The 22,651-nt window shown below is 51.9% G+C and overlaps 1 protein-coding gene across 13 annotated transcripts in view; it reads right to left on the reverse strand.

Moving 5' to 3' along the window:
- Positions 1–22,651, reverse strand: part of MARK2 (microtubule affinity regulating kinase 2) — a 104,044-nt gene that overhangs the window by 25,202 nt on the left and 56,191 nt on the right. For 11 of the 13 annotated variants that reach the window (XM_084633701.1, XM_084633700.1, XM_084633699.1 and 8 more), the window contains one exon: positions 2,205–2,384. In XM_084633701.1, coding sequence (XP_084489827.1) covers positions 2,205–2,384 — 180 coding nt within the window. Of the gene's footprint in view, positions 1–2,204; positions 2,385–17,288; positions 17,502–21,719; positions 21,790–22,651 lie in introns of those variants that run through there. The other 2 variants (XM_084633702.1, XM_084633703.1) reach the window with 2 other exon arrangements.

Raw genomic sequence — 22,651 nt, forward strand, 5'->3', positions numbered from 1 at the left:
GTGCTGAAGTAGGACAGAGGGAGGACTCTTCAGAGCCTGGGGAGTTGCCATGAACGCATTCAGCCCCACATCTTCCTGGCTTCTGTGCTTGCACTTGGGCCCATCCATCAGGATGAGAAAACCCCTCCTCTTCCTGCAGCCCCCTCCTTCAGGGTATTTCTCCTCCCCCCCTCAGTGGAAGCCCCTTACTGCCCCTCACACAGACCCTACTGCAGTAGCTGGAGGGGGCGGGTAAGTTAGGCTGGTGCTAACTGAGCTCCAAATCCAGTGCTCTGGGCTGCAGCATAGGCAGGGGCAGGCTGCAAACACAGATGCCTTCCAAGAGCAGCCGTGGTGTTTCAGCAGTGACAATGCTACAAGAGCTGTTGGGAAACAGGCGCTGGCTTCAGGCTGGAGATAACCGGCTTCTTCAGCCTGTGCAAACAGCAGGACCCATGTGAACAAACCGGTATTTCCACACTGCCACCAAGGCTTATTTACAGCCTACAGAGCTGGGAGGCGGGGAAAAAGACACTCACCCAACGGACTCTGAGCCCATGGGAAACTGAATCGAGCTGTACCACTTCTCTGGTATTTCACGGGGGGGGGTGGGGGTGGGGGTGGAGGGGGGTGTCTGAAGGGGAAAATGCCCCCATCTGACTGGCTGCCCTTCCCGCCATCCCGAAGAGACAGCCCAGTAGAGCTGCTGTATGAGGGGCAGGGGGAAGCAGAACCACCCATGAGCTGCTGGGTTCTGTTTGCTCCCTATCCTGGGAAAAACATGGTGGGATGGGGCCTGCTCTGTTCCTGTGAAAAATACATGTGTGCCCCACGAACGAACACCCACATGCCTCCCCAAAGAAGAGGGAACAATGGCACCTGCCCTGGCTCCTGGTGTGGAGCGCTGCCTGGCTGAGCTGCCCATAGGGGCGGGGCCCCAGCCTCTCAAGGAGCCAAGAGAAGGTCTCGATCACTCCCCAGTTTGTTCGCCCCACTCTGCCCCCAGGGCCCTTCCCGAGACTAGGCAGCCCCTTGAGAGGTGCAGCTGGTGGGGGGGGGGGGGGAATGCTGCAGGAGAAGCAGGGCTTAGTCACCCCCCACCCAGCCTGTATGGCCTGTCCTGGAGGGGTGGGATGGGAAAGCCAGGCAGACACAAGGCTGGTTTCTTCCACCCACCTGCAGAGCAGAGCAGGGTTCTAGCACATTCCCACAAGCACACAAGGCTCTAAGGCAGTGGCATAAACCTGCCTGGCCCCTGGCTAGGATTCAGGGCTGCCTCTGTAATGGCCCAAGTGGCTGCAGCAGAGCCACGTGCTGGGGTGCATCTGTTGCCATCTGCTCCGGAGAGTGGGAGCCTGGGCCGGGTGCCTGGCAGCTTGGCAACGAATGGTACTTGGCATTTCTGAGCACACACGCTTGCTCCGGGTTGGAGGCCTCACAGGCTCGCAAAGTGCTCCAAGCAGGAGGGAGCACAACATGGTGGTTCAAGTGCAGGGCTGAGAGGGTATGTCTACACTGCCATGAGCCACCCTTGGCTGGCCTATGCCAGCTGACTTAGCTCGGGCTAACAAGCTGATTAAAAGCAGTGTAGATGTTCAGCCTCCGAGCTCTGGTACCCTCCCATTCCATAGAGAGCCCAGCCTGAGACTGAATGTCTACACTGCAATTAAACAGCCCCTTAGCCTGAGCCCTGCAAGGGCCAGCTGCAGGTTTTTAACTGCAGTGTAGACATACCAGAGAGTCAGGAGACCCGGGTTCTGCCTCCCCTGGTGCTTCAGCTTACCCATTTGTCAGAGGGGGCAACCCCCCCCCGGCGCCTGCCCAGATGTGGTGCAGTCTCTGCTCGGCAGCACATCAGACCCTGAAGAAAGGCCAAGGAGGCTTTTACATAGAAGGAAATGGAAGCAGAGATGGAAGGGATTTGCCCAGGGTCACACAGTAGCAAGACCAGATACTGAGATTCCCCTTGGCTCTAGCCACTAGGCTTGGGGTCACAACAAAATAGTCAGCAGAAGGGATCAAGTCTTAGAGAGATTGTCATATGGACACTCCATCGTCACAAGGTACATCCCTCTCCCCATCAAGCCCCAGCCCCTGGCAGCAACGCCGCCCCGGCCTAGGAACATCTGCCCTGGCCTCTATCCTGTATCCCAGCCTATGGGCTTGGCCCCACACCCTTTCCATTCACATGCTGCTCCCCCTCCTTCCTGCCAGATAGGTCTCACCTCTTTCCCCGTCAGGACATGGCGTGCCAACTTGACCTTGGCGAAGTTGCCCTTGCCGATGGTCTTGAGCAAGCGGTAGTTCCCTATGTGCGGCTGCTCATCGGTGGAGGTGGCAGAGTTGCGGCCCCGCAGCATGTTGGACTTGCTGCTGGGCTTGGACTCCGTGTGGCCCAGCGCCGGCTGTGGAGACAAACACACAACAACTTAGGCTGAGGGAAGCCACCGAAGGGTCGTGCCCTTCCCCAGTATTGAACTGAGGCTCAGTGTCCCCACCCGGCGTGCCCTGCGGGGCCCACTCTGGTATCTAGCTTCTCACCCTGACTGGCAGGATAGAGCCCTCAGGAGACGGGTTAAACCTTTTTGGGCCCTGTCTATGCTCCAGCGAGCATTGCCCAGCCCCTTCTTCACTGCAGGGGCGGGGATCAGCCACCACTGCCCAGCCTCCCTGGGTCTGAACCCCAATTCCACTGGCCTCGTCTCCACTCCATGCACATGTCAGGCTATGCCATGATGCATTGGGAGGGGGTTCCCTTCCTGATCTCTACCGGGAAGCCAGTGCCCTGAAGCATGAGATAGGAAAACCCTCGCCCCAGCATGCGTTAACTAGGAAGTGCCCTGAAATTCATTCAGGCCCTTTTAAATGGGATATGCTGTGGGATTCAGCATAGGAGGGGCTGAAAGCCAAGCCCAAATGCAAGGTCACCAGGGATCATGAAGAACAACATGCTACTAACCCCTCACCCACTTGCACACACAGAGACCACAGAAAACACACCAGTTAATCTGGTTGGCTGGCAGTAGCCCCAACATGCCTGGAGCGCAGGCTCAGCCCACACTTGCCCGAGAGGAAAGGAATCAACAGATTTCATTGCCACTACAGCCCACCGAGGATTTGGCTGGGGCTGGTGTATGCAACAGCCCCACTGCTGCCCTCTATGTAGCCCCTTGCGGGAAAGCATTTCACGCTGCTTTGTAGAGGAGCAGGAGCCAGATGGAAAGACCAGCGTTCTCCTGCAGTCATGGGACACAGATGGGGTAGGGACACCCCTCCACTACCTAGAACAACCCTGCAAACCCACAAGTGCAGTCCTCCACCCCATAATGAGGGAGGCGCCAGAGTCCCACCACCCATACTGCTGTGCTATTTGAGGAGGGCTCAATCTTGGGTGAAGTGGGAGGGATTCTCTGGTCTGTGTTATACAGGAGGTCAGACCACTTAATCTAACAGGCCCTTCCAACTTTAAGAGCTCTGCATCCCGCAAACTCTTTACACTGGGGATCCTGGCACCAGCCCCATATCAGTAATGCACAATGCTGAGTGTGGATTCCTGGGTAACGCTCTACCCAGGAAGGAAAAACAAACCCAACCCGCAGTGGGCTACCTTCCTTCCTTACACCAGGGGAGGAGACAGCTTAACCCAGCACATTTAAGACTCACCACAGATCAGTGGCTAAAGATATCAAGTGTATATCTCGGTGGGATAGATTCTGCCACTACCCTCCTAGACAAATGATCCAGTAATAGCTTCTGCCTCCATTAAGCCTCAGAGCCCCCCCAGGGTATTTCCATTTTGCAGGTCGGGGATACTGAGGCACAAATACATCTGTGCAATAACCAGCATTGTGTGTGAAATTTTAGCTCCAGCACCTGTCTCAGAGTTGGTATGAACATTGTCTCCACTTTACAAAGGGGAATGGAGGCAGAAAAGGGTCAGGTGATTTGCCCAAGGTCACACAGCAGGACAGTGACTGAGCTAGGAACGGAACCCAGGAGTCTGGACTTCCAGCTTTCCTTGCTCTAACCCAATCAGCCCCACTTCCCTCCCAGAGCTGGGTATAGAACCCAGGAGTCCGGACTCCCAGTCCTCCACTCGAATGAGGAGGGCCTAGGTTCCATCTCGGGCTCCGACTCCCACCCTCCACAATCCAGACACATTTCAGAGTAACAGCCGTGTTAGTCTGTATTCGCAAAAAGAAAAGGAGGACTTGTGGCACCTTAGAGACTAACCAATTTATTTGAGCATGAGCTTTCGTGATGAAGTGAGCTGTAGCTCACGAAAGCTCATGCTCAAATAAATTAGTTAGTCTCTAAGGTGCCACAAGTCCTCCTTTTCTTTTTGTGAATCCAGACACAGGAATCATTAAATTGCACCCTCTGTGTTTCCAGGGAAAATAGAGAAGGGAACAGAGCTGGGGAGATGAATGTGAGAAGAGGTTCAAGTCCAGCACTGCTCCCATCCACTCCCCAAGCCAACAGCCACACCTGTTCCCTTACTGCGGGTGTCTAGCCAGACACTCATGTAACATAAGTACAAAGGAGGAAGAGATCAGAGGAAGTTGCCAAGAAAGCTGAAGTTAAAGGCATGCCTGTGCCAAAAGTTAACTTAACCCTTTGGAGGTCAGGCAGGTGCAGTGCCTGGCAGGGCTGCCCTTGCTCTCTATAAATCAATTATAGGGCTCCCCTGAGAGTTCATTTCCTCTCCACATTCATGGCAATAGGATCCCCCCTAGACAACTCAGGAGGGGAGTGGCAAAGCCTGACACTTCCACAGGCTCTTTATGACACAGTCTGGGAGCTACCAGCTCAGACACAGGCAACCTGGCTAGCACTTCCCAAAGCAATGAGCATGTTTTGGGGTTACACAATGAAGTGTTTTCCAGTAAAGGCCGCCAAAGGTTTCCCAGACACTGGAATTGCAGACCACACAGTACTGGACTCCCTCCCCCTTCACTAGAAACTCACAGAGGATTAGGCACATGCACTGCTAGGAGTTCAGACATGACCTCCCCCAGCATCACACAGAGTCAGATACATGGCTGGATTATGGCGGCTAGGGGCACTGGATAGAAAATGAAGACACTAGGTTGTCTATTCTTGGCTCTCCCACTGACCTGATGTACTAGTCCCATCCGTTCTGTGCCTCAGTTCCCCTTCTCATCCTTTGTCTATTCTGACAGTGAGCTCTCTGGGACAGGGACTGCCAGTACTGTGTTGAACGTAACATAAGAAAACATAAGAACGGCCATATTGGATCAGACCAATGGCCCACCTAGCCCAGTACCCTGTCTTCTGACAGTGGCCAATGCCAGGTGCTTCAGAAGGAACAAACAGAACAGGGTAATCATCAGCTGATCCATCCCCTGTTGTCCACTTCCAGCTTCTGGTAGTTAGAGGCTTAGGACACCCAGAGTGTGGAGTTGCATCCCCGACCATCTTGGCTAATAGTGATTGATGGACTGGTCCTGCATGAGCTTACCTAATTCTTTTTTGAATCCTGTTTTTGTTTTGGCCTCCACAACATCCCCTGGCAATGAGTTCCACTGATGGACTGTACATTGTGTGAAGAAGTACTTCCTTTTGTTTGTTTTTAATTTGCTGTCTATTAATTTCATGTGGCGACCCCTGGTTCTTGTGTTATGGGAAGGGGTAAACAACACTTCCTTATTTACTTTCTCCACACCAGTCATGATTTTATAGACCTCGATCATATTCCCCTTTAGTTGTCTCTTTTCCAAGCTGAACAGACCTAGTCTTTTTAATCTCTCCTCAAACTGAAGTGGTTCTGTCACCCCAATCATTTTTGCCTTTCTCTGTAACTTCTCCAATTCTGATATATCTTTTTTGAGATGGGGCAACCAGAGCTGCACGCAGTATTCAAGGTGTGGGCGTACCATGGATTTATATAGCGGCATTCCTTTCTTAGTGGTTCTTTACATTCTGGTAGCTTTTTTGATTGCTGCTGCACATTGAGCAGATGTTTTCAGAGAACTCGCTACAATGACTCCAAGATCTTTCTTGAGTGGTAACAGCTAATTTAGACCCCATCATTTTGTATGTACAGTTGGGATTATGTTTTCCAATGTGTATTACTTTGCATTTATCAACATTGAATTTCATCTGTCATTTTGCTGCCCAGTCACTCAGTTTCCTGAGATCCCTTTGTAACTCTTTGCAGTCTGCTTTAGACTTAACTATCTGGAGAAATTTTGTATGATCTGCAAATTTTGCCACTTCGCTGTTTACCCCTTTTTCCAGATCATTTATGAATATGTTGAATAGGACTGGTTCCACTACAGATCCCTGGGGGACACCGCTATTTATCTCTCTCCATTGTGAAAATTGACCATTTATTCCTTCATTTCCTGTCTTTTAACCAATTACCGATCCAGGAGAGGACCTTCCCTCTTATCCCATGACTGTTTACTTTGCTTAAGAGTTTTGGTAACGGACCTTGTCAAAGGCTTTCTGAAAGTCCAAGTTCACTGTATCCACTGGATCACCCGTGTCCACATGCTTGTTGACCCCTTCTAAGAATTCTGAGAGATTGGTAAGGCATGATTTTCCTTTACAAAAGCTGTGTTGACTCTGTTGTATTTGTGCAGTCGCTGAGGCATTGCTGTAATGCAAATTCAAAGCAAAGCCCTGCTAAGGATAAGTGGGGGCCATTGCGACTCAGGAATACTGGCCTGAGGTGGGGGAGTTTCAGGCTACATTTTGAGAAAGTCTGAAGTAAGGCTGTGAATCCAGTCACCACGATTCTGAAGGGTCAGTTCAGTAGAAGCAGTTTCTATCTAGGGATATCCCAGTGTTTAGAGCTCTAGCCAGCAAAGCACTCCTTGTGTGAACCCCATTTATACCAACAGAGTTGCACTTTCATCAGTCTATCTAGCTTATTCCAGTCCCCCTCCCCACCCTGTGAAACAGTTCTGGTTAAGCCCTATTTGCCAGCACAGCTCTGTGGTTGGGACTTGCACCTCTTCACACCCCTGACCAACAGAGCTATGCCAGCAGCAGCTCCTAGTGTAGTTTTGGCCTCAGGAGACCCAGGTTCAAGTTACTGCTCTGCCACAGACTCCCGGGATGACTCTGGGCAAGTCACTTAGAGTGAAGATTTCAGAAGCACCTGAAGTCCCGTTTCCAAAGTGGCCCCTAAGTGCAAGGCCTATTCTACACACAGGTTTTGTGCTGGTGTAACAGTGTCAGTCGGGGCGTGTGTGATTAGCAATATAATTCTACCAGTACAAGCCCTGGTGTGGATGCAGTTACGTAGATACAAAGGCGCCTTTACACCAGGGTAGATTATTTCTCTTCCTGTATGGAAACAGCTGCACTGGTATAAAGCACCTTTATAGTGCTAGAACTGTCTCTATGTAATGTATTTATATGGCCTCCATCACCACAGTACTGGGTGCCTCACGATCGAATGCATTTCCCTCCCAATCCTCCTGTGAGGCAGGACAGTGCTGTTATCTCCACGGTACAGATGGGGAACTGAGGCACAGAGAGACGTAGCGACCTGCCCAAAGATCACCCAGGAAGTCTGTGGCAGAGCAGGGAACTGAACCCAGGTGTCAAGTCCTATGCCAGTGCCCTATTCATTGGGCCATCCTGCCTCCCGAAGTGCAGAGCAGTCACAAAGGGAACCACCCTGTCGACCTTCCGATTCACCTTATCCAACAGGCCTCGTGATTCCATCACCTCCACCAGCAGGGCTGTTCAGCTCTAACAAGAGCGGGATAGTTAAACCACTTCAAGTTGTGTATAGAAAAAGCCTTCGGGCAAAAATATTCACAAGCACCTAAATCCCATTTTCAAAAGTAACTGGCACAGGTAGGAGCCTAACACTGTGTCTACACTGTGTCACAGTGAGGGCTATAGGGTGTGAATCGCAGAACACACCAGAGCATCTCACAGTAACGGCCCTGCATGGATGCAGGTGGTGTGAATTAAAAGGTATCCAGTTCATGTTAAGGTTGACCTCTTTCAGACAGCACTACATTACCGTGAACTAGACACCTTTTCATTTGCGCCAGCAGTGTCCACACAGGGCAATTAGTACGAGAGGCTCGGGTACGCTCTGCGATTCACACCCTGCAGCCCAGTGCAGACAAGCCCTAAGTCTATCTGGAAGTCAATAAGTTTTAGGAGCCAGTGTTCCTGAGACCATCTTGAAAAGGGAAGTAAGCACTTTTGAACACTTTACCTATGGGCTTTGTGCCCCGATTCGCCACCTGTAAAATGGGATAAGAGCACTGGCCTGCCCAGCAAGAGTATTGGGAAGAGCTTGGAGTCCAGGTAAGTGCCTTAGACAGACAGATCTATGTTGTTATAAGCTCCTGTCTTAGGGGAACTTACTGGCAACTGCATCGACATGGCTTGATCTTGCATCCTAGTTGGGACATGCAAGGGTGTTGTTTGTATTTCAGTAGGACCTACAGACAACAAGGAATTGGCACTTCTAGCAGTCACCTGGATTTTGGGAAGGGGAAGAAGGCACTGTAGTGTCTCAATTGTCAGACTGGCATCTGTTGTAGAAAAGGCAATGGTAGGAGAAGCCTTTGCCTGGAGCAGCACAGAGAACCCTGGCAGGGAAGGGAGGGGGTATGTGGGCAATGTGCCGGAGCCGATGCTGCCACGATACGCTTTCATTGTGCTGCCTATAGGATTGCTAGCTATGAGCCCAGGCGAAACCCTCCCGGAATCCCCTCAATCAGCAGGGCTAAGGGTATTCCTCCAGCTGGTCCATCTGGAATAGCTCAGCTCCTCAACCCCACAGAGCAGATCGCAAACAAGCACTACTGCTAGTGGCAATCCCCAGCCAGCCCCAAGATCAGGCTCCTGCAAGAGACAGAACTCATCTAACCCAGGAAGCAGCTGCTGTTTAATTAGCCAGGCAAAGGTTTGCAAACAGACACACACAGGGCCCACCAGCTGCAGAGTTCCCTCCAACCTTCCCTCACCTGAGGTGCAGAAGGAGGCTGCTCCAGACACCCCCGTGGCAGGGAACGGATCCTGCTCCGGGGGGAAGAGCACAGCTTGTTGAGTAGCTTGGAAGAAACACTGCAAGCCCAAAGGGGTTGGCAATACGATCTGAAGTCCTCAGCACTAACAAGTGGGCCCAAGGGGCCCACCCACAGAGCCGCCCCACTGCAGGGGGGAGGAGCACAGTCAGCAGGAGTAACCTCTACGCACACTCTCCACAGTTACTGGTATTGCAGGCGTGCCTAGGAGCCCCAGTCATGGACAGGATCCCACTGTGCATTGTGCTATACAGACACAGCACAAAGACACAGTCCCTGCCCCACACGGCTTTCAGACTCAGTATAAGGGGCAATTACTTTAATTTCATCATTCAGGCCTGTATCTCTGTAGTATGTGAGTGCCTCACAATCATTTATGGACTCACTCCTCCGGTGGGATAGGGAAGGGTTACCCCCATTTTACCTGTGGGGAAAACTGAGGCAACAAGGCACCGTAGCTCTTTGGTGCAGGGACCATCTTTCTGTTGTGTGTTTGTACAGCACCTAGGATAATGGGGGTCCCAGTCTGCGACAGGAGCTCCTTGGCCACTATGGTAATACAAAGAAATACAGGGAGTCTGTGGCTGAACCAAGAATGGAACGCAGCTGTCCTGAGCTTTAGTCCAGCCCCCTACCCACTAGACTACCGTTCCTACCCCACAGTGGGGAGGAGGGGAGTGAGATTCTTCTCAAGTTCAGAAGAATCAGCTGAGGTGAAGTTTGCTTTGCGTATAGAGTTGCTTCTGGACTTAAAAAAAATTACCACGTTAGGCCTCCTCCAAATGATACCCAAGGGCAGTCAGGCTTGTTTCAGCTCTGCATCTGCTGGGGATGTTTTCCTCAGCTGCCACTCCCCAGAACAAATCACCAGCCAGCAACACCAAGCTCAGTGCAGCAGGGTCAGGCTAGGATACAAGCCCCCAAAACACCTCTTTGGCCACACAATACTGCCCACTAGCGATCTAGCGCTCAAAGTTTTCGGAGAGAGCAGAAATGCAGCTGTTTGTCTACAGGGACACCCAAATCAGGGGAGGTAAGATACAGATGGAAATGAGGGTCCCCTTTGCCCCCAAGGTGTTTGGAAGCCAGGTACCACTCTGTGCCCCCATTCGACCCAGGGATGCTGGCTCCACAGTGTGAAAACATAGGCTGAGAACATTTGTTTAGACAGCACACACACCCTTCCCTCTGGGTTCCTGCACTGTTCGGGTCTGGCTCTTCAAGGACATTGTGGGCCTTGGCTCTCCAGGCTCCGCCTCGGCAGGTGAGCCACTATGCTAACAAGGAGCTGCTGCATTGCTCATCTATAATTCATGCCCTGACAAGGAAGGAGGGAGGGGGAATACCAAGCAGAGGGAAAGCCAAAGAGAACCTTAACCCCTCTGTGCCAGGCGAGGATGTGCTTTCACTAGGCATGGACAGCGGGTGCTCAACCATCACCTGCACAGGCTGTAGGGTCTCAAGATTGGCCACACCAGGTCAGTTATTTGGGTGGACAAATGCAGGGGGCTGTGGGTGACTTTCCCCATCCCATTACTCGGCACAAGGCATCAGCACAGCGTTCAGGAACAAAGCCCTGCCTGAGATGCTGTCTTCCCAAAGAGGCGTAAGATTGTGCGCAGATCAGGACTGCCAATCGTGGAAGATTGTATGCCACTTTCTACGAGGACAGGGGTGTTAAGTCAACCTGAACCCAGCTCTACCTCCTGAACTCCCCTGCAGTTTGCTGGGAACAGCGTCCCTCTTCCCCATCATGAATCTGTTGTACAGCACTGCTGGGAACCGTTACAACAGCTGCTGCATTACACCTCAGAGGTTGGCACAGAGTTAAAACGGCCTGAGGAATGACGATGAGTGTCCAGAATTTAAAATACAATGAAAGCGTCCCTACTGCCTCACGGGCTCTACCCTGCTAGCCTCAGCCACCCTTCATTGTCCTTATTAGTTCCCCTCTAGCACACACAGACAAACACCCCTCATCGTGACATGACATCTACTATCATGGATCACTTTGCTTATATGCTGCATCCCTTTCCCCCCAACTCTTTGGCTTGTCTTCAGGCCGCATGCTCTTTGGGACAGAAACCATCGCAGCTGTGTGTACAATGCCTAGCACAATGGGGCTACGCCAAGCATGGGGAAAAGACTGCCTGCCAATCTGAAAAATCAAGGAAGAGAGAGTCACCTCTCTTCCTACAGATTCAGAGATTTTCAGGCCTGAATGCACCACTGTGATCATCCAGTCCGACCTCCTGCATAGCTTAGGGAAGAGATGTTCAGTTGATACTTTCTGCATGGAGCCCATTATCTTCTTGCTTGAGCTGAGCATGCCTGGGTGTGATGCACAGGGGAGTGGCCTTTGGATCTATTTATAAGAAATGTTCCAACTCCTGTCTATGAGCACTCAGATACACACAGTTCCCCAAAGCCAGTGAGCTTGGATATTCGAGCACCAAAGTGAAATGGAGCCAAGGAGAGGTCAGCTGGGATCAGACCCAAACCTGGTCCCAAGCTCTGTTGAACGTTTCAGCCAATGGCGCAAGAACCTAATAGTAGGTGTTAGGGGAAGACCTGGCCCCTGGAAAAGTCCCCAATGGTTAGAGGTTAGCTTAAGCCCTGAAGCACGAGAAGGTTCATCTCTGTTCTAAAACTTTTCCCTTTTCAGCATTTGCTACTATAACCCAGGATATTCCTATTCTCCAGGATAAATGGGAATCGTGGCAGAAGCAAGAGCCACATCTCTTCCATCTCCAAATCCAACAAACAGAAGAATCTATCTTTCTCCACTCCACGCAGATTCCAGCTTCCCAAGGTCAGGCCAGCCGCAGGAGTCCTTGGCATCAGAGCCCCGTGTGACAAACTAACAGCAAAGCATGCCATGAACCCATGCCTCACAGAGGTGACTCCGCAGAGGCAGCTTGTTCTAGCTATTCCATGAAGCTGGCCTTTTAGGAAAAACAGAGGTACTGTGCTCCTTGCTTGCCTACCCTCTGCTCTGCAAGGGCGTTCTTTAAGCCTCCATGCGTTCATCACAGCCTTTAGCGTGGGAAGCTAATGGGAAGGAGAGACCAGTTTAATACAAGGCACAGCAAAAATAATCCACCCAGCAGGCCTCTAGGTCTGAACAGGAGGTTTGAGCTGTCCGCATTACAAGTTCAAGAGCAAAACAGCTCTATGTTTAAACTGGGGCCCATGACAAACAAGATTCTCCTGCCTGCTGCAGCCTTGAGAACTGCACCCCAACCATGGCAAGATTCCCCTGTCCACTGTCTAACGCTTCCCCTCTGGCATATGGGATCATTTCCTGCGCTGGGACAGATTGTAACAAGGAGAGAACTACCCCACTCCCACCTCCAAACCCAGACTATGTGCTCCCAATTCTGGGCAGTAGCTGAATTCATGTTCTCTTTGCTGGGATGTCCCTGCCTCACAAGTCTCCTCCTATCTGACATGACCCCAGAGCCAAGGTGTTTCATGCCTGGAGTAACATTGCCTGGGTAAGGAGCCATGCTGGGTTTGGAGTTGCTCGAGTGCTGTTACTGATCCCCAGATCAGCCCCTGTCTGCAAACAGTCTAAATCTAAGCTGCTCTTCTGGGAGCTTGCTGGGAAGCTGTTTGCCAAGAACAGCTTAACATTCTCGCTATGACTCCCCTTGGCCCCCAGGTCTCTCCGCAGGAGGCCAGCACCATTTACTTCTTCAAACAGGCTCACAGCACTGCTCCTTCCCTGAGTCTCCATTTTACCTTCCAGCTGACCCTGTGCTGCACTCTAAGAAACACACCAAGCTCCTGTTGTAACTCCAGACACATCTAATTAAACTACTGGCTGTGGAAAAGCTCCCATTTCAGCAAGCTTGTTTTACAGTGAAATGAGTGCTGGTCTATTTGATTTCCTTGTAGGTAAGAGGAAGTCCTGGCCCCTCTGCCCTGATTCTGAAAGGGCCTATTCTACCCCCTCTGCAGAGGGGTCAGCAGCAGGGCCAGTTCTCCTGGGGCATCTGGGACATGGAATCCCCTCCCATAAGGATCAAGGGCCTGATTCATTTTCCATGGGGCAAACAGTCAAACAGTAACCTGCTGCAGCTGCTGAGCAGAGCTTGAACTATCAACACCTTTGCTGCTTTCGTTGCTCCATGAGGAAGAAGTTGTGGGAGGCAGTGTTACCTAATGGATAGAACACCACTCTGGGACTCAGGAGGTCTATTCCTGGCTTAGCCGCTGGCCTGCTGGATGATTCTGGGGCAAGTCACTGCCCCTCCCTATCCCTCAGCTTCCCATCAGTCAGTAATGACCCTGATGTCCTTTGTAAAGCGCTTTGAGATCTACTGATGAAAAAGAACTATAGAAGAGCTAGGGATGATTATTTTTAAAGATCTCAGAGGAGCTGCCCATCTCTTTGAGATCCCCTTCCCTCTTCATAGGGATGTATGTAGATTCCATTAGCCAATCAGGTTGCCTATAGCAGCCTCCTGTGAGAGGTTTCACTGGGGTCATCTAGCTAGAGGATGCTCAGTCAGGAAAGTTCTCACACTCAGTCATGGCACTGACTAGTGACAGATCCCTTGAAATGCCACATGCCGGAGCAGCTGAGATCCTGCAGGATGTATGTGCTACTATTTGCAGAGCGTGTTAAAAACATCCCAAGTTCAGCTATGGAACCAAGCACAGAAGGGAGAGGAAACAGGAGTCGTCATAACAAATGATAAAAATTTGGGGAGGGATATTAAACCTCATGCTTCAGGGCTTGAGCTGATCTCTGTTGGTCTATTATAGACCAGGCTGAGCCATACATATATGGGGGAAGATTACCCCACATCTCCCCATGGTGGATTTCTTACACCATCCTCTGAAGCAGCTGGTGTTGGCCGCTGTTAGTCAGGATAATGGGCTAGATGGACTTTGGGTTTGATCCAGACTGGCAATTCCCAATTCCTGTGCCTTAGTGCTCTGGTATTTGTTCTTCTAGCAGGTGGCCCAATAGACAGCTGCTAGCAATAATATCTTAGATTTCAATAATAAAAAAAAAAAAATCACACACCACTGAAACACAGCCACCTCTGAGATGAGGCATGGTAGCTGTTTATTACTAAGCAGTTTTGGACAAAAAGATATTGAGTTACAATTAGATATCAGCTAGAGAGGCAGATTAAAATAACGCAAACTGGGGATTGGCCAGGATACTGGGATTACCACCCAAACTCCTTGCAATACAGATCATGGATGTCTGTGGTCAGCACCTCAGTTTTAGGCCTTATTTGAAAGGTGGCATCACTAGTAACACAGCCTCTCCAGCACTGGGCTGGATCCTCATTGGATGGGAGGCCAATCCCTATGGAAGAGCTAATACGACTTCCTTCATTGGACACCTCCCAGAAATAGAAGTGAGATATGAGAGCCACAAAGGGCCATTACCTCAATAGTCCATGTGCCCATAAAGAATTTTCCACAAAAAGTCTGGTTAAAGCTTAGTATTTGGGGGAAGCATGGACAAAGTGACTTTGGAAGGCAGAGGGGATTCATAGATTCCATAGCTCCATCCACTGTATGTTGTGACCCTTAGTAGTTACCGATCACTAGCTGGCTAAAAAATACTGTCTCATCATTTCCTTGTACTCCCCCATTGGCCTCCCTGTATCCCCTTGTCACCTTTCCTCTTCTGCTTAGATTGGAAGCTCTTTGGAGCAAGGACCGTCCCTTTGTTCTGTGTTTGTACAGTGCCTAGCACAATGGTACATAACTGGAGCTCCTGGTGCTACTGCAGTACACATAATTATCCAACCTAATCTGCACTGTTTCAGCAATCAGTTTGCAGTGGGATCACTCGGGGAGCTGAACTCACTCAATTATACAGGATCAAAGATGTCATATAGAGTAGCAGCCAGTAACCAGCCAACCAACTTCCATCTCCTCGAAGCCCACCAGGCAGGCCCCTTTGGAAGTGGTTCAGAGAGCTAGTTTCCACAGCAACAGCTCTCTTCTTAGGGAGGCACATGGCATGTCAGCAAGCGCAGGGCAGGGAGAGCACAACAGGGTGTTTGGAAGGAGGGGAGCCTGGCCGCTGAACCAGTGGCAGACACACTGCAAAGTGGCTCATCATCAGGGTTGAGATTCTGATGCCGCCCACATGGGATGAAAGGCTCTAAAGCAGTGGTGGGCAAACTACAGCCCATGGGCTGGATCCGGCCTATTTTAAGCTGGCCGCGCTCCGGGGCACTGGGTCAGGGGCTGCACCATGCGGCTCGGCTCCGCTCCAGCAGGGGCACTGGGTCAGGGGCCGCACCGTGTGGCTCGGCCCTGCTCTGGCGCTTCAGCAAAACAGGGGCACAGGGTTGGGGCCACACCACGCGGCATGTCCCCACTCCGGCTCCTCCGTGCTCCAATGGCCCCCTCCGGTGCTCCAATGGGAGCTTCAGGGGCAGTGCCTGAAGATGGGGCAGCGTGCAGAGCCACCTGGCTGTACTTCCGCGTAGGAGCTGGAGACGGGATATGCCACTGCTTCCGGGAGCCGCTTTAGGTAAGCGCTGCTCGGAGCCTTCACCCCTGAGCCTCTCCCCATGTCCCAACCCCCTTCCCCAGCCCTGATCCCCCTCCCGCTCTCCAAACCCCTTAATCCCAGCCCAGAGCACCCTCCTACACCCCAAACTCCTCATCCTCATCCCCATCCCCACTCCCCCTCACACACCCCAACCCCAATTTTGTGAGCATTCATGGCCCGCCATACAATCTCTATTCCCCAATGTGGCCCTCGGGCCAAAAAGTTTGCCCACTCCTGTCCTAAAGCAAGTTACCTGACACGACACCACATCCACAAAGCAGGAGGACATGCAAGCCTCTGCCCCCGGCATGTAATGGAGAGAAGCAGTGAGCTACAGAGAGCACGGAAGAGCTTCCCCTAAAAAGTAACCTCAGATATAGAAAGGTGTGCACGTAACTGGTAAAGCAGGAGGGATACAGCCAGGATTCCTGGATTCTGTTTTCAACTCTGGGAGAAGAGCTGGGTCCGGTAGTTGGCGCTAGGGAGGCTGGGACCCAGGACTAGGAACGCTCATTCCCAGCTTTCCTCTACAACCTGCAGTTTGACTTGCACAAGGACACTTCATCTTCCTATGGCTGAATCTCCACCACCACACCTCCCGCACTGGGGCAGAGGCTGCTTAAGGGACCCCTTTGCCTTTCTATAGTGCTTTTCCCCTGAGAATCTCCAAAGTATAAGACTGCTACCATTTCTGAAGGAGATTCTAGGCTGTGGCTGCCTGGGAGCAAGGAAAGCAAACATCCCTTATCTCCACGTAGCTTTCATTCCCCTGCCCTACCCCAGTTTATCGGAGCTATACAGTCAGAGGTGCTTGCTCTCCATTTCACAGCAAGAAGAGTTTACCATCAGTCTCTGTGAGAGGTGTACGTTTTAAAATCAAGGTCTTCAATGGCTCTATGCACTCTTGGAGTCTGACACTAGAGCTGCCAGGAAGTAGTTGCTGACTGGAAATGCATGCTGGGTAACTGTATGCAAACGATAATCCTGAACTTCCAGGGTTTCTGCACAGCTTTTATAACCAGAGCTGCAGGCCCTGGGCAAGCATCCGCCCCAGGGTGTGGCAGCGTGGAACGCTGGGCACTGAATGGGGAAAGCCGTGCTGTTATTCTGGCTGGACAAGCAGAGCATGAGAAAGGCCACCAGGGCACCCCGGTCCACAAGCTCAGCCACTAGGGGATTGGGGCTATCTCCAAGTGCTTGCTAAGATGTTAAGGAAAAGCTTGTTTGTTAAGTCTCATTGTTCCTTGATGCACAGAGGTTTGGGGAATACCCTCCCACATAAATTCCCTATCTGGGGTCATTTCCCAAAAGCCAGAGGCTGAAATCCCGGTGCCTGGCACAGCACTGCTCTGGCTTCGGTGAGCCACTACCTGTGACCTGGGGCTGCAGAGGAAGTGCAACTCCCAACACTCCTGGGAGGCGGGCACACCTAATTAAGCACTGACTTGGCCTGGGAGGGAGGCAGACAGCTGTGTGGCCGCTGAACAAGCTCAGACCCGACTGAGACGACACACGCAGGGGTAGGTATCGCATGTATGGCCTGTTTCAGAGGAAGGCAACGTACCAACCTACTGCACGGGCTATAGAGAGAGGACACCCGTGATTCTTCAGCAGGCTTCGGCTCTGAAGCCAACGGCTGAACTCTAAGGCTCCCAACAAACCCAACCCCCCTGCCTCCCCAAACCCAAGACCCAGCTCTTTGATCATCTCTCTCCCGTTCGTCTCAGGATCACGTCCTGAACACTTACTCCAGCCATGGGCCTTGTGTACATGCTCCCTCTGCTCATCAAAAGCAGTCTTCTCCCCCTCCCTTCACACAATCTCAGCAACGCTGGCGTAAGCGCCTTCTCTGTAGCGTCTGTAGTCTGGAAGGGCAGACGCTGTATCTCATTGGCTCTCCATTCCGGACCCCAAATGGAAATGTCTCTCCCCCCTCATTTATATCACTTCAGCCAGCTGGGAAGAGAGGGGAAATAACTCCAACTTATTCCTAGTGTGTCTGTGGGAAGAGGCACCCCACGGAACAGACCTGTCTCATCTCTCCTCGTTAGCCTCTGCAATCCCTCTTCTGAAGCGGTGAAGCAATGTAGTAACAAACAGCAGCAGCCGAAGTGAAACTCTTCAGAAGGAGCAAAGTACAGGAACAGCCCAGGCAAGCCACTTCCCCCACCAACCGGCAATGGGACTCCGCCTTCGATACCTGAGCAAGCCACACCTTTCGCAATCTCCCTGATTGCTAACCCAGAGCCCGGCCTGTTTTGCAATTCATCAGTTTCAGGCTAACTCCACAACTTCCCTAAGCAGCACCACAGGTAGCAGAAGCACTGGGATTACCGAGAGCTTCAGGGTGTTGTCTGGATCGGAGTCCCAAGATCCATTAAGGGAGGAAGGCAAACTTCTACCATAACCCACTAGCACTTCTTCCCATTGGGCCAAGTGGGAGGAGAACTGTCCTTAGGCTGGGGGAAGGACGGAGTTACAGCAACGCAGGATTCTTCCCCCACAGGAAGCTGCCTGCCCCACCCTTGGTTGCAATGGGCAGGGCTCTTCAGTCAGTGAGTGTGAGGAGGAAATGCTCAGCCTGAAAAAGAGAGTATGAAGTTAATGCTTTACCTGCACCAGGTGGCCTGCAAGCCCCTAAGCAAGATGAACAGATCAGGGGCAGCTCTTACTACAGAGTTCAAAAGGGAACCAAATGCTGCCAAATGAGAGCAGTGTGGGGGCAGGGGGAGATTAGGGTAGAATGCAGCGATGGGCCACCTCCACCTCCCTTAGTGGGTGGCTCCTAGCCCATCACATCCGTGTGCACACGCCCTTTTTGTGAAATCCTTGTACAGCGGCCAAGCCACAGGCTGGGGAACACAGAGGCAAGATGGTTAAGTCAACACAATGCACCCGGGCTGCCACAGTATCTGAGGGGAGTGGGGAGGAGAGCTCCTCACTGGCCACGAGGAAGTCAAGAGCTAGGTTACAGCATTACTCAGTTACGGCTCTCAGCTCACAACCAACAGCCCCAAGCCCTTGGCACAGCAGCCCCATCCCATCAACAACCTGATGTTACAAGGAAGGCGGCTCAAAATTCAGTAATTCCCTAGCTTGGTGGGTTTATTTTCTGGTGAAGCATGCAGTATGTAAGGGCTGTGGGAGAACAGTTAGAGCAAGGGGCTGGGAGCCAGAACTCCTGGGTTCCTTCTCCAGCTCCAGGAGGGGGAGGGGGACCTACCAGTTAAAGCAAGGGGCTGAAAGCCAGGACACCCAGGTTCTTTCCCCAGCTCTGGGAGCAGGGTCTAGTGGGTTAGAGCAGGAGAGCTGGGAGCCAGGACTCCGGGAGTCCTGGATCTATTATCACAAGCCTTAGCCTAGGGCAGAGGTGGGCAAACTACAGCCCGAGGGACCCTCCTGCCCAGCCGGCTAGCCCCAGGCCCCTCCCCTGCTGTTCCCTCTCCCCTGCAGCCTCAGCGCACCACGCCGCAACGCTCTGGGCAGCCGGGCAGAGCAGTTGTCGAGCCGCGGCCTGAGCCGGTGCTCTGGGCGGTGCGGCTGTAGTGCCGCCAGCCACCGGTGCTCCAGGCAGCGCGGTAAGGGGGCGGGGAGCAGGGGGGGTTGGACAGAGGGCAGGGGAGTTGGGGGGGAGTGGTGGTCAGGGATGTGGATAGGGGTCGGGGTGGTCAGAATGCAGGGAACAGGGGGTTGGATGGGGCAGAGATCCCAGGGGGCAAGTTAGGAATGGGGGGGGGTTGGATTGGGTGGCAGGAGGGGGGTCAGGGAGTGGGGGATGGGGTAGAAGTCCCAGGGGAGCCGTCGTGGGCGAGAAGCCGGGGGGGTGGGGGGGGTGGGGCCACGCCTGGCTGTTTGGGGAAACACAACCTCCCCTAACCAGCCCTCCATACAATTTTGGAAACCCGATGTGGCCCTCAAGCCAAAAAGTTTGTGGTAGGCACTGTACAAAAAAAACAAAGGGATTCTGGTCCATGACTGGGGTTGCTACAATACAAACCATCACCATCAACAGCCTCTAACAATGTCAGTTAAACAATATTCTCCTCATTAAAGCCCTTAAAGAATTGGGGAGAATAAACTCCCACCCTGTCCCACACAATCTTAACTTTAACCTTCCAGCACTCCACAGTTAAGTGATTTAACAGACAACAGGATAAAGCTACAGGACCAGCCTTTGCTCATTCACACTGGTGCAATTAGGAGTCACTCCAACTTCAATAGTTAAAACTGTAATCAGGTTTCTAGAGACCAAATGGAGGAGACAGCCTAGAATCTTCACCTGTCCACACCTCAGACACATACGAATACAAGCGTGTCCTCAGAAAACTTCTTGGCAAGAACACAGGCGTCTGACTAACAGTAGCAGGATGGTGGGAGCCCCAAGAAGCCCCAGTCATGGATGGGACCCCAAGGTGCCAGGCGCTGTACAGACACAACAAGAAGATGCTCCTTGCTCTGAAGAGCTTCTAACAGTTACAGTCAGACTATGGTGGGGGAATCAGAACTACAACAAACAGCACTGAATACGCACATCAGAGTTAAGACTGTACCAACACTACAGCGTGTGGAGTAAATCGCATTCCTTTCCCTGGATGGCAGCCATGAGGGAAAGACACCAAGTATCATTCCCAGCACAGGGAAAGACGCACAGAATGTTTTAATGTCCACTCTTTTTGCAATTAAACACTGAGAAAAGTCAAAGACAATTTCAGAGACAACAAGACACAAAAGTTCCTTTCCACCCCCAAACAGGCACAGAATCCCCGTGGCACAGTCTCACCACTGCACATACGTGACTCACAAGCCCTCTTGAAACCTGCCTCTCATACCTGCTGCCAACTTAACTTCTCCAGCAGCGCCCTCTCAGTTCCTTGCATTTACGCATGAGAGGCTTTGATAGAAGAGCTGATTCAAGCTGCCAAGGGGTTAACCTTTGAACATGACAGATAGCAGATGCGGCATCTATACACAGCACTAATGTGAGAGGGTGACACTGATGGCAGGAGCCATGGAGCCAGAGGCACTGTCGGAATTACTTGCATCTTCAAGTATATTATGTTCCTTCAGTTGCCTTTCTGCTTCACCAATAGGTGATTTCAACAGGGAGTTGTTGAATAGCAGGAGAGTATGGGCTCTATACTGTCCTAGATCCATACACAGCACTTAGGCTAATAGGAAGCCTGCATGCAATATGCAGAACCTCCCGTCCTGGTGTGGAGAGAAACCTAGACAAAAGCCTTCTGGGGAATGGGAGGGTGACTGAAGAAATACTGGAGAATCTAATCAAGTAGTGCAGCTGGGATTCAGGGCTCCTGGGCTCTAACCCCTGCTCTGGAAGGAGAGTGGGATCCAGTGGGTTAGAAGAAGGGAGGCTGGGATTCAGGGCTCCTGGGCTCTAACCCCAGCTTAGGGAGACCTAGCAGTTCTAGTAAGGCACTGGAAGCACCAGGACTCCTAGGTTCTTTTCTCAACTGCTTGTGAGACTTTAGGCAAGTCTCTTCATCTTTTTGTTCTTATTTCTCCATACAAGGCTAAAGCTTTAGAGTTTGAGGTTTGGAGATGGGGCAGTCCCGCCCTCCCTCCCTCCCCACCCTTCTATTAGATCAAGGACTGCTTCATACAGCAGCAGCACTGGCTGTCACTGAGGCACTACCTCCCACGGTGAGGTGTGCACGTGTGCACAACAGTGAGGCAGACATTGAACCCAGTGCATTCCTGGCAGGTCAACGCTGACACAACTGCTTGTAGCTGAAGGAAGCAGCTCCCTTGCATCACAACTGTCTGCACCACACCTCAGCTGGGGATACATACAGCCCTTCAGTCATCTGCAATTGATGCATCATGCTAGTAGCAGCAGGGTTAGGAGGGGTGGGAAGGGTTGTCTGTAAAGACCTCCTCCGCTTACCCCTACCCCTTGATGTAGGAGTCAGCTGGAATCCATTTCTTCCCAGACAAGGCCCTTCCTAATGTGTGGTTTGGGAAATGCAGGCATTGCCCCTTCCCTCTACCTCTGCATTCCATTCACACACCCTTTGAATGCCAAGCCTGAAATTTCCACATGCAATCAGCTTCCTAGGTCCCTTGAAGTAAAGTAGGTAATTCATCTCCGACAGACATTTTGTGCTACAGGTGGTGTCAGGAAGAAAGGGGTGGAGGGGAAATAAAAGCACAAAGCTCACCAGAAGCCGCCAGCCCAATGCCTTCCAAGGGTACCTTCCACTCACTTGACCCATGTGAGAAAGCAAGACAAATGTGCTTCCATGTTGAGAATATGGAGGGTGGGAACTGCAAGTGGGGGTGGGGGAAAGATTCCTCTTCCCCATCCCCTACCACAGTCATCTCCTGCTCCTCCAAGGCCACCACTAAATTAGCAGCAGCTGGAGATAACAAAAGGCTGTTGTTTAAGCCCTAACGGAAGCTCTGCCAATTGGGTAGAGGCTAGATAGACAGAGGACTCCAAGCCAAGGGCACTTCTGAGGCAAACACTGAACAGCCTCTATTGTGCTGTTTTATTTTGGACACCTTGCACCAAGGACAGATGGTGGGCCCACCGCCCCTTACAAACCTAAGACTCCTTGCAAAGACCTAACAAACCCTGTTCTATAGCCCCTTCCAGCCAAGAAAAGCCACTTCTGGTGGCTGGCACACAACTGGTCCACGTTGTGTAGCTGGGAAGGGAGCACTGCAATGAGTCCCACTAATGTGGCAGCCCAGAGGATCTGGTGTCCATAAAGACCAGCCAGCAGCTCTGTCCAGAAGCCTCATGCTGGAACTCTTGTCCCGGAAGGAGAGAGGGTTGATATTTGAACCTGTGGAGGTGGGCAGGGCTCATACATAAGGCTACGTTTTAGTCACGGGTATTTTTAGTAAAAGTCACGGACAGGTCATGGGCAGTAAACAAAAATTCATGGCCCGTGACCTGTCCACGACTTTTACTAAAAACACTGGTGACTAAACTGGGGTGGGGTGAGGGGGGGGCAGCCTGGAAGCCCCTCGGGTCCTGGGGGAGGGCAGCCTGGGTGCTGGAAGAGCAGGTGGCGGTGAGCAGCCTGGGACCTCTGCTGGTGCTGGAGTGGGGGTGGCACTTACTTGGGGGCAGTTCCCACTGGCG

Source organism: Lepidochelys olivacea (genome assembly GCF_965140295.1).
Source record: "Lepidochelys olivacea isolate rLepOli2 genome assembly, chromosome: 7".
Taxonomy (NCBI): Eukaryota; Metazoa; Chordata; order Testudines; family Cheloniidae; genus Lepidochelys; species Lepidochelys olivacea.